This window comes from Oncorhynchus gorbuscha, linkage group LG22 (assembly GCF_021184085.1).
Source record: "Oncorhynchus gorbuscha isolate QuinsamMale2020 ecotype Even-year linkage group LG22, OgorEven_v1.0, whole genome shotgun sequence".
Lineage (NCBI taxonomy): Eukaryota > Metazoa > Chordata > Actinopteri > Salmoniformes > Salmonidae > Oncorhynchus > Oncorhynchus gorbuscha.
This window is the reverse complement of record NC_060194.1, coordinates 1,341,460-1,356,113: the sequence shown is the minus strand read 5'-3', so window position 1 is coordinate 1,356,113 and position 14,654 is coordinate 1,341,460. Positions and strand designations below refer to the sequence as shown.

Genomic DNA, 14,654 nt, shown 5'->3' with positions numbered 1-14,654 from the left:
ATAAAGGAGTGGTTCTGCAGGTGGTGACCACAGGCCACTTCTCAGTTCCTGTGCTTGCTGGCTGATGTTTTGGTCACTTTTGAATGCTGGCGGTGCTTTCACTCCAGTGGTAGCATGAGACCGAGTCTACAACCCACACAAGTGGCTCAGGTAGTGCAGCTCATCCAGGATGGCACATCAATGCGAGTTGTGGCAAGAAGGTTTGCTGTGTATGTCAGCGTACTGTCCAGAGCATGGAGGCGCTACCAGGAGACAGGCCAGTACATCAGGAGACGTGGAGGAGGCCGTAGGAGGGAAATAACCCAGCAGCAGGACCGCTACCTCCGCCTTTGTGCAAGGAGGAGCAGGAGGAGCACTGCCAGAGCCCTGCAAAATGACCTCCAGCAGGCCACAAATGTGCATGTGTCTGCTCAAACGGTCAGAAACAGACTCCATGATGGTGGTAATGAGGGCCCGACGTCCACAGGTGGGGGTTGTGCTTACAGCCCAACACCGTGCAGGACATTTGGCATTTACCAGAGAACACCAAGATTGGCAAATTCGCCACTGGCGTCCTGTGCTCTTCGCAGATGAAATCAGGTACACACTGAGCACATAACAGAGTCTGGAGACGCCGTGGAGAACGTTCTGCTGTAGTAGTAGGCAATGTGGCCCCAGGCACAAGCATCTCCAGCTAGGAAAGTGCAGGAAGATCAGGTTTCAGGACGGCGAAACTATTCGTTGTTTGTATCCGCTTGGGCCTCTCGTTGGGAGTGTAGACTGCTTTGCAAGAGGCAGATGTCTTCGGCTTCCTGGCTTGTAACATGTGACCATCTTTGATTGCCTTGCTCCTTTTACTGTGCTACTTCCATTCTGCCATCAGATGGGGGAGGTCCGGGCAACACTGGCGAGAGCAAACACCATCCTGCCACTGGCGTAGACAATGTAACATTCCACTCCGTGTTTTCCCCAGTTTCTTACGTAGGCTGGCGACCAGCGTGATCAAAGAAGCCACCTCAAGTCTATAATCCTCGGCAAGTAAACAATCGCCGCATTGGAGGTCAGAATGATCCGGTTTGTCCCGAAACAAAGCGTAGTAGATAGTGATGGAACCGTTCATTTATTTCTCCAGACAGAGGGCTCCATTGCAAAACTCATATTTGTTAGTATGATGGCTAGCAGCTTAACGTCTCCATCAAGCAGGCTTCAACCTGTCTGTCAAGCAGGCTTCAACCGGTCTTAAGCGGGATTCCGGGCACAAGAAATAGCGGCCTTAGCTGTTAAAAGCTAACCGTGTCGAGGAAACCATGCAAAAACAAGTTTGTAGCTGTTGTAATCAGCAATGTCAAGGTCCTTATCCGGGATCGAGCCATTTAGAGAAGTCTCCAAGAGAATGAAAATATCCGGGCTCATGTCATGCACTCAGATATCAAGAAGGTCGATCTTTGACAAACTTTGCACGTTGATATGCAACAGCTCAAGCCTCCTACATGGTTTAAAACAGTGGGGGTATCCATATTTATGGCATTTAAAGTATGAGCACTGGATGAGCTTACCACAGTGGGCTTCCCAAATGGGCTAACATTTTGAACTTTATGGTCGCAAGATTATTACTGACCTCTGGGAATATGTTTTTTTAATCTTTTTCAGTACGATGATATTCACTGTTCACGTGTTTGATCACCTAAATTTAACATGTGTCAAGAATAGTGCTGTTTAATGCAGCATAAATACAGCTTATATCAGTTGCAGAACAATTGGTGATTTAGCCAAAGTAGGGAAAGTGGGCTCGCTATTGTCTGAATTTCTTATCCTCTTTCTTACCTGACTGATGACTGAACTTGAAGCGAATGGTGGCGCACAGGAATAGCACACAGACCAAGAAAAAAAAGCAGTGGAACTGGCTTCGAGGTCCAGATTTGAAAATGATGGGTCAATAGTTGTTAAGGAAATGGGATGCATACAGACACAGATGCATACACACATGGATGCACAGGTGAACACACACACATGCGCACCCACGTGCACACACACACACCTGGGACATTAATATGAGGGGATATTATTCCCTGGTCAAATTAACTAACTTTATAATGCAAAGAGGTCAGCATATTTACAGCACTGTACATGTGCAGAACTGATATCATGCCCCCATTAAACTGAAAGGGGAGACACAAGGGCGGAAAGGGGGAGAAGGTTAGGAGGAAGGTGAGGTGGAGAAGAATGAGGGCTCAACGGAGTAATCTAATATTTTGATGACATGCATCGTGTGCTTTGTTTCAGCTCCGATACCCAAACCTCCATAACATGTCCAGCTATTGGCTGTTGCAAGAGCTATAGATAGATATATAGAGAATTGTAAGATAATGCCAGTAAAAACTCATATACTGTATGTGACTTTTTTATCAGCTTTGGCATTTTTATTTGCATAGGATCAAGTAACAATTTTCCATACAGATGGAAAGGGGACGAGAGGCATACATTACATTCATCAGACTTAGGTTCAAACCCTATTCAAAATCATTGATCATTTGTAAAAATCCAAATGACTTCATAGATCTTCATTGTAAAGGGTTTGAAGACCCATGCTTGTTCAATGAACAATAAACAATTAATGAACATGCTGTTACGCGGAGTGGAACAGGGGAACCCAAGAGCAGACTCAGACGAGGAGACTGGCATGAGGTATTTTTTGAGACACAGGGGGAGTGCAGGTCAAGGGAAGCTCGGCCGGGTTTCTGGAAACTGAGGCTGGAGCGAGAGGGGTTGAGACAGGGTAAGCAGGTCCGGAGGCTGAGGCTGGAGCGAGAGGGGTTGAGACAGGGTAAGCAGGTCCGGAGGCTGAGGCTGGAGCGAGAGGGGTTGAGACAGGGTAAGTAGGTTTGGAGGCTGAGGCTGGAGCGAGAGGGGTTGAGACAGGGTAAGCAGGTCCGGAGGCTGAGGCTGGAGCGAGAGAGGTTGAGACAGGGTAAGTAGGTCCGGAGGCTGAGGCTGGAGCGAGAGGGGTTGAAACAGGGTAAGCAGGTGCGGAGGCTGAGGCTGGAGCGAGAGGGGTTGAGACAGGGTAAGCAGGTCCGGAGGCTGAGGCTGGAGCGAGAGAGGTTGAAACAGGGTAAGTCGGTCCGGAGGGGAATCCAAGGGAGTAGCAGACTGGGGAATCCAGGACAGAGTAGCAGGATGACGAGACGTGGACTGGAGACAGGGACCAGAGTCAGAGCGGGCAGAACTGTAGCGGAGAGGAAAACAGGAACAAACGGATAACAGGATCTGAATAGTAACAACCGGCTAGGAACGTAGACTGACTGAGCATTGATTACGATCTGGCAGTGTGGAAGTGGCAGGACTGAGTATTTGCAAAGGTCTTGATTATGGAACAGGTTGCAGCTGGTGTGGATCTGCTCTGACTCCAGCACACCTGTTTCCGCCGACACAATCACACACAGAGAGAGGGAGAGAGCACTGGGGGAGTGGCGGCAGGTCAAGGAGACACAGGATGAGCATTAGAGGGCGTTGCAGGAGCAGATGTGACACAGGCGCCTGTGGAACGGTCGTTAAGACACTAACAGCTTACAGACGGTAGGCAATTAAGGTCACAGATATGAAAACTTAGGACATAAAAGAGGCCTTTCTACTGACTCTGAAAAACACCAAAAGAAAGATGCCCAGTGTCCCTGCTCATCTGTGTGAACGTGCCTTAGACATGCTGCAAGGAGGCATGATGACTGCAGATGTGGCCAGGGCAATAAATTGCAATGTCCGTAATGAGAGACGCCTAAGACAGGGTTACAGGGAGACAGGACGGACAGTTGATCATCCTTGCAGTGGCAGACCACGTGTAACAACACCTGCCCAAGTTACACCAGGAATGCACAATCCCTCCATCAGTGCTCACACTGTCCGCAATAGGCTGAGAGAGGCTGGACTGAGGGCTTGTAGGCCTGTTGTAAGGCAGGTCCTCCCCCGTTGCCTATGGGCACAAACCCACCGTTGCGGGACCAGACAGGACTGGCTCATCACTGACGAGTCACGGTTTTGTCTCACCAGGATTCGCGTTTATCGTCAAAGGAATGAGCGTGACACCGAGGCCTGTACTCTGGAGCAGGATCGATTTGGAGGTGGATGGCCTGGGGCGGTGTGTCACAGCATCATCGGACTGAGCTTGCTGGCAATCTCAACGCTGTGCATTACAGGGAAGACATCCTCCTCACTCATGTGATACCCTTCCTGCAGGTTCATCCTGACATGACCCTCCAGCATGACAATTCCACCAGCCATACTGCTCGTTCTGTGCGTGATTTCCTGCAAGACAGGAATGTCAGTGTTCCGCCATGGCCAGCGAAGAACCCATATCTCAATCTCATTGAGCAAGTCTGGGACTTGTTGGATCGGAGGGTGAGGGCTAGGGCCATTCCCCCCAAATGTCTGGAAGCGTGCAGGTGCCTTGGTGGAAGTGTGGGGTAACATCTCACAGCAAGAACTGGCAAATCTGGTGCAGTCCATGAGGATGAGGTGCACTGCAGTACTTAATGCAGCTGGTGGCCACACCAGATACCGACTGTTACTTTTGATTTTGACACCCCTTTGTTCAGGGACACATTATTCCATTTCTGTTAGCCACATATCTGTGGAACTTGTTCAGTTTATGTCTCAGTTGTTGAATCTTATGTTCATACAAATATTTACACATGTTAAGTTTTCTGAAACTAAACACAGTTGACAGTGAGAGGACGTTTATTTTTTTTGCTGAGTTTACTTAAATCCGAACTGGTTCTCTAGCAGATTAGTAAGAATGGCATTTTCAATCTTCATCTTCAATCCCATCTTCAAGAATGTCATTTTCTCCTTTATTCAGATTTCAACCGCTCACTTTGAAAAATTAAATAATTTCCAAAATATCGCTATTTTTAAAACAAGTCTTTGAAAGTTGGTTGCGATTTCAGTTTATTCCACATAACATATTACATCAAATATTACGACATAATCTTTGTAAATTATTTTCATAAATAGGACTGGTGGAGTTGTCACACATGCAGCTAACAAAAATATATGGAAATGTTTGCTCTACTCAAAATTACAACCACCTAATTGCAGCATTAAGGCAAAAATGGAGGCAAGTGGAAGGGTTAGAAAATAAGGAACTTATCCGTCTGCCCTGCATTAAAGACCAAAATTGGTAAAGACAATTGTGATAAATAAAAATGTATACCAGTTTCATTTAAGGACCAAAATACTGACAGCTGTACCATGCAAAATAGTTGGGATTCTCTATGTACCGATTCCATGGCACATTGTTTATGAACTGATACACAGAACAACACTGTGTTCAAAACGTAGAAATGTTCCATTTAAAATGATTATACAAAATTCTTGCAACCAATAGAATGTTATATATGGGAGATACAACCATCCCAGCTCTGCAACATTTACCTGGAGCTAACTCTGCAAATAGCACTGCTGGGTGATTTAAAAAGCCATAGTCAATCGATTAATAATATAATAATAATCTTAGCAAAAGTGTTTATCTTTAATTTGTAGAATCTATGAGAATAGAAAGGTTCGACAGATTTGTACCTTGTCAGCTCGGGGGTTTGAACTTGCAACCTTCCGGTTACTAGTCCAACGCTCTAACCACTAGGCTACCGTGCTGCCCAGGATTGCATGCGTCTGCGTTGCCAAGCGCTAAAATAGAAGTTGCTTCTATGGCGCAGAACGTGCAGCAAGTCCTGCCTCTCCCATCTCCTCATTGGCTTTTAGAAGCATTTGCCCACGTGCCATCTCCTCATTGGTTATACCCACGCGGGTGATTGAGGTCAGTGGTGGTAATACACCTTATGAAAGTTAGTTGCCAATCGTCATATAAAGTCCAGAGAATAAAAAGCCTGGAAGGAGGAGAGATGACTAGAAACGATTCAGTTGACCGTTTTATGTGTGGATTAATTGTCGGAGTAGAGAAATAACATCTCAACATTCATAACAAATTAGCTAGCAACAGCAAGCTAGCTAAATAGGACAAATTAGCTAGCAACAGCAAGCTAGCTAAATAGGACAAATTAGCTAGCAACAGCAAGCTAGCTAAATAGGACAAATTAGCTAGCAACAGCAAGCTAGCTAAATAGGACAAATTAGCTGGCAACTGCACGCTAGCTAAATAGGACAAATTAGCTAGCAACTGCAAGCTAGCTAAAAAGGACAAATTAGCTAGCAACTGCAAGCTAGCTAACTAAATTGCCATACATGTTTAATGCTTTCCCGACCTGTCCCCAAATTAATATAATTGTTTCAGGGTTTGTTTTGATATTTCAACCTGCGTTTCGTGATCGCATTTGATGTGGGGGGACAAAATACATTTGCACACGATGGCGCAAGCGGGTATGGTGTTACACTATTGTTCTCAATTCAATCACCTTCATCCTCATCATTCAGTTAATTGAAATTAAATTTTGAAGAGTCATGCACAATTATCAGTTATTATCAGTTTCTATTTGGTTTATGTCACCCATTCATTGTCAGAGACACAGTAACGCCTTGGGACCCAAAATCATAATACGTGTTCTAACTCCCCCTTGCGCTGGGCTTCAGAAATGAAGCAGTGATGCATGGTACCGTACCAAACCACAAATGACCTCTAAATCCCGCAGCATAATCTCAAAACGTTTAGTCGAGCAACCATAAGAACGAATCGAGGCGGTCGGTCACATATTACCATACGCATTTATATATTCCTGCTACCAGTCTCTTTTCAGCCATGTTTACATGTATATCCTACTACCAGTCATGTTTTATGTATAAACCCACCTCAACCACTCTAGTAGATTGAATAAGGTACATTGAATAAGGTACATTGAATAAGGTACTGGCACTGACCTGGACTGTATACAAACTTGCATTCTCGTGTTTCTTTAACTCTCATTGTCGTTATTGTATGGCTTTTGTTTTTGCTTTCATTTTGTATTCTATTTCCTATTAATATCTACCGTATATTATTACTGTTGGGAAAGAGCTCTCAAGGTAAGTATTTCACTGTACCCTTTTACACCTGTTGTATCTTGTGCATGTGGAAACTTGTAGATAACAGAAGGATGTAGGATGTTTTTAAAGTTTTAGCCATTACCTACTACTTCCAGCAAACAAGTATCTTTTTATTATGTGTGTGTGTATTAATCTCTCACCTCTACAGCAGCCTTTGCCCTTACAAACTCCTCCTCCTGGGAATGATGTCTGCCCGAGAGGTGACGGAGACTGGGCCGCACTTGTCGAGGTACTGGGTCCTGTAGGACACAGAAATGTGTACGTACACACACACACACGCACACACACACAGAAATGCAAGATCAGCAAAAACACCCTCACCTTTAACTGTGTGATGGTCACACTTATAATCCCAGAAGGCAATGGAGACACCAATACATCATTTCAAATTGCTTTCGATACATCCTCACACTTTGTGGTGAAACTTGACCTGTATATGGTTATTTTCAAGGAAGATACCATAACATCACATCATTTTCTATTAGTATACATGTTAATGGAGGTTCTGTAGACCTTTAGTGCTGATATGTGGTCCTCGTCATCAATGCTATTGACTTCAAATGAGTTTTTCACAGATGGATTTGTTTTAAACTCTGCTGACCTGGGGGAGAAAGAAGGGTAAACATTTCTGGTATCGAAAGGAACGGTATACTCCTACAATATACTCTAACACTACAGTTGTACAACAAAATAATACAAAAAATCTGTTCACAACCACTATTTATATTTCTAGTAATATTTAATTTTTTATGTTTTGTTTCCTGTAACTTATAACACATAATTGATTGAACTCTATTTCTAACACGTTAAGGCTTGACGTTTAAAGTGGACAAGGTGGAAAGTATAGCCATGGTAGGCCGTCAATGTAAATAAGAATTTGTTCTTAACTGACTTGCCTAGCTAAATAAAAGGTTAAATAATAAATAAATAAAGCCTTTTACAGGCTTATAAAAATGTCTTTACCATATTAATTCACTGGAGGAGTGGTGTGAGGTGCACTTATTTTCGTATCGTCTCTTCCTGCTGTCATTCAGGGCACCTTCAGGGTGAAGATTCACTTCCTCCCATTTCTCCAAAGGAGAAGAGGAACTGACTGAGCAGAAGGAATAAAGGGTGCAGAACTGTTAGCAAAATGTTATCCAACAACATGGACAAGAACATAGAACTGTTAGCAAAATGCTATCCACAAGATATAGACAGAAACATAGAACTGTTAGCATAATGCTTTCCACAAGATATAGACAGAAACATAGAACTGTTAGCATAATGCTATCCAACAACATGGACAAGAACATAGAACTGTTAGCATAATGCTATCCACAAGATATAGACAGAAACATAGAACTGTTAGCATAATGCTATCCAACAACATGGACAAGAACATAGAACTGTTTAATCATGTCACTGAATAAATCATGCTATCCACAAAGTACTGTTAGCATAGTGCTTTCCAACAATAGGAACATAACAGTGGTGCAAATTTTCACACAAACCATACTAGAGCATATTCCAAGTAAATCACATACAGTGGGGCAAAAAAGTATTTAGTCAGCCACCAATTGTGCAAGTTATCCCACTTAAAAGATGAGAGGCCTGTAATTTTCATCAAGGACTTCAACTATGACAGAAAAATGAGAAAAAAAAATCCAGAAAATCACAAGGATTTTTAATTGCCCCTAGGTCAGTCAGTGTCAGTAGCTAGGTTTACATTCATTTTCACCCCAGTGGTGTGTTTCCCACCAAACATACTTGTTGCGGATACAAGTCAGTGTGTGATGACATAGAGCACACAAAATGTAATTCTTTGCTTATGTTTTCATGTACCAAATAAAGTTCAATGTGTTTAACTCTACTGATAGTTTTGTCTCAAACTGTTGCGTTAAAATAGCAAATGTGCCGATTCTAGTCTTGGCACTTGCGCTATAGCCAACAGCACGCAGATACAGTGCAAGTAGGCTAGTCCCTGATGATGATTATTATGGATAAGAGCAATAATATTTTTTATTTGTCAAGTGGCAGTCAAGCATCAATCATCATGTCACCAGAATAAGGCCCTCGATATTTATTAGAAAGGAGCATCAAGATCACTGTGCACTTTCACCACCCTGTGAAGTTCATCGTAAATTATTTCATCTGTAGCCTAATGAACTACATGGTTTCCCAAGTCGTAGTAGGAGGACCACACACATCATATCATTGGGTGACTCAAAGTTTATTTCCATATGATGGTTATTATATCAATATTTGCACATAAAGGCGTTTCCAACTCCATTTCTTGCATAATTTATTTCCCACCACATCCCACCACGTCGAATGAACAAATGATCTGTCAATATTTATACAATTTTACCGAAGCTACCTGTTTCCATCATAGCTGTCATGATTTTATTTTTTATACTGATTGACTTTACTGATTGACTTTAAAACTGAGGATGGAAACGTGGTTATAGAGACAACTAAATAAGACATTAGGCTAAGGACAGAGATTTACAATCAATCAGCAGCAGCATTTAATCATGTCACTGAATAAATCAAATGACAGTACCATGATGATGTAGAAAATAGGATAGCTGTGTGGCTTGAGGCTTTGCACTGGTCAATTGACCAATTTATTACTTACTGGCAAACTGACATTTCTACATGAAAGAAATTTGTCAATCCAGTGAAACCTTAATCTGTTTTATTTTAAAGTAGCTCTGAGCAGTGATTTGGATTTAAGCCAAAACAGTAATAGGAATGGAGTGAAGAGATTGTTATGCCTTTTGTATCCTTCTCATGAAAAGCACATTATTATTATTAAACACATTCCGTGCCTTCAGAAAGTATTGACACCCCTAGACTGTTTCCACATTTTGTTGTTACACAGTCTGAATTGAAAATTGAGCACATTAAAAATGAAAAGCTAAAATGCCTTGAGTCAATAAGTATCCAACCCCTTTGTTATGGCAAGCCAAAATAAGTTCAGGAGTAAACATTTGCTTAACAATTAACATAAGTTGCCTGGACAATAACAGGGTTTAACATGATTCTTAAACAAATACCTCATCTCTGTACCCCACACGTACAATTATCTGTAAGGTCCTTCAGTCAAACAGTACATTTCAAACACAGATTCAACCACAAAGACCAGGGAGGTTTTCCAATGCCTCGCAAAGACATTGAATATCCCTTTGAGCATGGTGAAGTTATTAATTACACTTTGGATGGTGTATCAATACTCCCAGTCACTACAAAGATACAGGCGTCTTTCCTAACTAAGTTGCCCTAGAGGAAGGAAACCATTCAAGGATTTCACCATGAGGCCAATGTATAGAGTTTAATGGCCGTGATAAGGAGAAAACTGAGGATGGATCGACAACACTGTTGTTACTCCACAGAGTGAAAAGAAAGAAGCCTCTACATAATAAAATGTAAAAATGTAAAACATGTGGAAAGAAATTCACTTTATGTTCTGTATACAAAGTGTTATGTTTGGGGAAAATCCAACACAACACATCACTGAGTACCACTCATATTTTCAAGCATGGTGGTGGCTGAATCATGTTATGGGTATGCTTGTCATCAACAAAGACTAGGGAGTTTTTTTATGGTAAAAAGAAATAAACACATCAAAAATATTTCAAGAGCAGGCTTTTTCCATCTTCGTAACATTGCACAAACCTGAAATATTTTGTCAAAAAATGGTACAGAAAAGCTAATCAATGATTTGTCACTTTAAGATTAGACTACTGCAATGCTCTACTCTCTGGCTACCCAGATAAGGCACTAAATAAACTTCAGCTAGTGTTAAATACAGTTACTAGAATTTTGACTAGAACCAATACATTTGATCATATTACTCCAGTGCTAGCCTGGCTTCCTCTCTTCTTCCTCTCCTCTCTACACTGGCTTCCTGTTAAGGCTAGGGCTGATTTCAAGGTTTTACTGCTAACCTACAAAGCATTACATGGACTTACTCCTACTGTACCTATCTCACCGATTTGTTCCCTGCCGTACATACCTACGCTACGTTCACAAGAAGCAGGCCTTCTAAGCAAACAACTGGATGCAGAGCTTTCTCCTAAAGAGCTCAGTTTTTGGTCGGCCGGTCCATGTGAAAGTCTTTACTCAAGACTCATCTCTTCTGACCCAGGGGTGCGAAGGTAAACAACAAGGCACTGGAGCAACGAACCACCCTTGCTGTCTCTGCCTAGCCGGCTCCCTTCTTTCCACTTGGATTCTCTGCCTTTGACCCTATTAGGGTGGCTGAGTCACTGGCTTGCTTGCTCTCTCCCATTTTTCCTTTCCTCGGGCAAGTGCGGTGGGGAGATCTTCATGGGCTATACTCGGCCTTAGGACCATACCTCAGGACGACTTGTGGCTGTCCTCATCCCCAGTCCACCTGTTCGTGCTGCTGATCTAGTTTCTGCTGTTCTGCCTGCGGCTATGGAACCCTGACCTGTTCACCGGTCATGCTACCTTGTCCCGGACCTGCTATCTCAAACAGCTCTTGCGCTCTTTTCTCTCCCTCTCTTCCCCCAGCACCTGCAGTCTTGACCTCTGAATACCTCTGAATGATAGGCTCTCCAACTGACAAATATTGTACAATTCTGTTGTGTAAATCTCTTGGAGCCTTTATTTTTTCTTAGGGGGAAAGAGATTAGAGACTTATCCAGAAAGACTCATAGCTGTAATCGCTGCTAAAGGTGACTAACAGTTTTACATTAGAGTTTTTTATGTACAGTGAGGGAAAAAAGTATTTGATCCCCTGCTCATTTTGTATGTTTGCCCACTGACTAAGAAATGATGAGTCTATATTCCCAAGAACACCATCCCCACCGTCAAACATGGAAGTGGAAACATTATGCTTTGAGGGTGTTTTTCTGCTAAGGGGACAGGACAACTTCACCGCATCAAGGGGACGATGGACGGGGCCATGTACCGTCAAATCTTGGGTGAGAACCTCCTTCCCTCAGCCAGGGCATTGAAAATGGGTCGTGGATGGGTATTCCAGCATGACAATCACCCAAAACACACGGCCAAGGCAACAAAGGAGTGGCTCAAGAAGAAGCACATTAAGGTCCTGGAGTGGCCTAGCCAGTCTCCAGACCTTAATCCCATAGAAAATCTGTGGAGGGAGCTGATGGTTCGAGTTGCCAAACATCAGCCTCAAAACCTTAATGACTTGGAGAAGATCTGCTAAGAGGAATGGGACAAAATCCCTCCTGAGATGTTTGCAAACCTGGTGGCCAACTACAAGAAATGTCTGACCTCTGATTGCCAACAAGGGTTTTGCCACCAAGTACTAAGTCATGTTTTGCAGAGGGGTCAAATACCTATTTCCCTCATTAAGATGCAAATCAATTTATAACATGTTTGACGTGGATTTTGTTGTTGTTATTCTGTCTCTCACTGTTCAAATAAACCGTTAAAATTATAGTCTAACCATTTCTTTGTCAGTGGGCAAACGTACAAAATCAGCAGGGGATCAAATACTTCCATTTAAATCCCACTTTGTAACAACAAAATTCTGAAAGCACTGTAAGTGTCCTCCTAATATGAATGTCTAATGATACTGCTGTAGGTACACAGTATGAAGACAACTGCATGTTGTAACACTCAAACACACAACCCCCCCATGCACAAAACATTCACCCACCCCCCCTCAATCCAAACACACACATTGTGCAGTCAATACCTGACTCTAGGGATACCCTCTCGGGGGCTCGTGGGGTGCGAGCGCTCGATGCGCGCTCCAACTCCACCTGAATGAGCTCTGTCTCATCTCGTCTATTCCCTCTCCGTGGGCTGTTTTTAGAATTTCCCTTACGGGGCCCCGAGGGGCTCGGACGCTCCCTGACGCTGACCTTCCTGCTACTGCGTTCACTGGGCTCGCTCAGGTCCACCAGGTCAAGGGCTGAGGATAGAACTGAGGAGACACACAAACAGAAGGTCATTTCTGTGTAGTCATAAATGTAGTTGTGTTACTGCTGAATTAACAACTTGGGAAACACTTTCTAGGAGAACATGTGATGCATACAAAAGACTTGAGAGACAACCTATTCTAATTCTATCCATCCCCCTGACCCTATAACCCTTCTATGCTTGCAGATCTGAATTGTCTGGATAAGTATAAGCAGACGGTGTAGTGGTAGGACTTCTACCATATTGTTACCTTCTTACAGATCTGCAAACATCAAAGGGTTAGAGTTTCCCAAACCTATTATTCTCCTCCCACTTCCACTTAGTTGATCTATTCGATAACACTTTATCTGGATATCAACAAACCATCTGTAGACTATCAGCAGCATTTCAACTGCATATCAGTTACATATTGGTTTCCTTTCATTGTAAGCCGTATATGGACAGCAATCCGTGCTTTGGTTTAGTTTCCTTAGCGGCACTGTTTCCACATGCTAATGCTTTAACCTTTATAGCACAAATACCATTCAAGGCATGGCACCGATACTAGCATTTTTTCACGCATAATGTTCAAATTATCTCAGTGACGTTGTTGAGCTTCACAGTCGATTTACTTTCGTATGATTTGGACACGATGCGCGAAATCCAATATCGTTCCAGTGACTTGAATGGGATTTGAGCCACAAATGCTAAAACATTAGCATGTGGAAACAGTGTCAGAGAAACTAAACCGAGGCACGGATTGCTGTCATACCTTGTCCATAGACTGCTTACAGCAGAGGTATTCAAAGTCGGATTTGCAGTGGGGTCACCACAAGGAATTGCAAAAATTAAGAGTACAGTTTATTCTATGGGACAATATACATTGAGTGTACAAAACATTAAGAACACCTGCACTTTACATAACATAGATTTCACTTGGAATCACTTGGCCAGTCTAGGATCCCTTATTGATGTCACTTCAATGAGTGTAGATGAATGGGAGAAAACAGGTTAAAGAAGGATTTTTAAGCCTTGCGACAATTGAAACATGGATTGTGTATGTGTGCCATTCAGAGGGTGAATAGGCAAGACAAAAGTGCCTTTGAACAGGGTATGGTAGTAGGTGCCTTTGAACAGGGTATGGTAGTAGGTGCCTTTGAACAGGGTATGGTAGTAGGTGCCTTTGAACAGGGTATGGTAGTAGATGCCTTTGAACAGGGTATGGTAGTAGGTGCCTTTGAACAGGGTATGGTAGTAGGTGCCTTTGAACAGGGTATGGTAGTAGGTGCCTTTGAACAGGGTATGGTAGTAGGTGCCTTTGAACAGGGTATGGTAGTAGGTGCCTTTGAACAGGGTATGGTAGTAGGTGCCTTTGAACAGGGTATGGTAGTAGGTGCCTTTGAACAGGGTATGGTAGTAGGTGCCTTTGAACAGGGTATGGTAGTAGGTGCCTTTGAACAGGGTATGGTAGTAGGTGCCTTTGAACAGGGTATGGTAGTAGGTGCCTTTGAACAGGGTATGGTAGTAGTCGCCTTTGAACAGGGTATGGTAGTAGGTGCCTTTGAACAGGGTATGGTAGTAGGTGCCTTTGAACAGGGTATGGTAGTAGGTGCCTTTGAACAGGGTATGGTAGTAGGTGCCTTTGAACAGGGTATGGTAGTAGGTGCCTTTGAACAGGGTATGGTAGTAGGTGCCTTTGAACAGGGTATGGTAGTAGGTGCCTTTGAACAGGGTATGGTAGTAGGTGCCTTTGAACAGGGTAT

The 14,654-nt window shown here is 43.1% G+C and overlaps 1 protein-coding gene across 3 annotated transcripts in view; it reads right to left on the bottom strand.

The window, feature by feature from the left end:
* The window catches only part of pex5lb (peroxisomal biogenesis factor 5-like b), a 156,019-nt gene that overhangs the window by 34,245 nt on the left and 107,120 nt on the right, over positions 1–14,654 (bottom strand). For all 3 annotated transcript variants that reach the window (XM_046321795.1, XM_046321796.1, XM_046321797.1), the window contains 4 exons: positions 12,686–12,916; positions 7,972–8,101; positions 7,522–7,609; positions 7,149–7,247 (listed from right to left, as the gene is read on the bottom strand). In XM_046321795.1, coding sequence (XP_046177751.1) covers positions 7,149–7,247; positions 7,522–7,609; positions 7,972–8,101; positions 12,686–12,916 — 548 coding nt within the window. The remainder of the gene's footprint in view (positions 1–7,148; positions 7,248–7,521; positions 7,610–7,971; positions 8,102–12,685; positions 12,917–14,654) is intronic.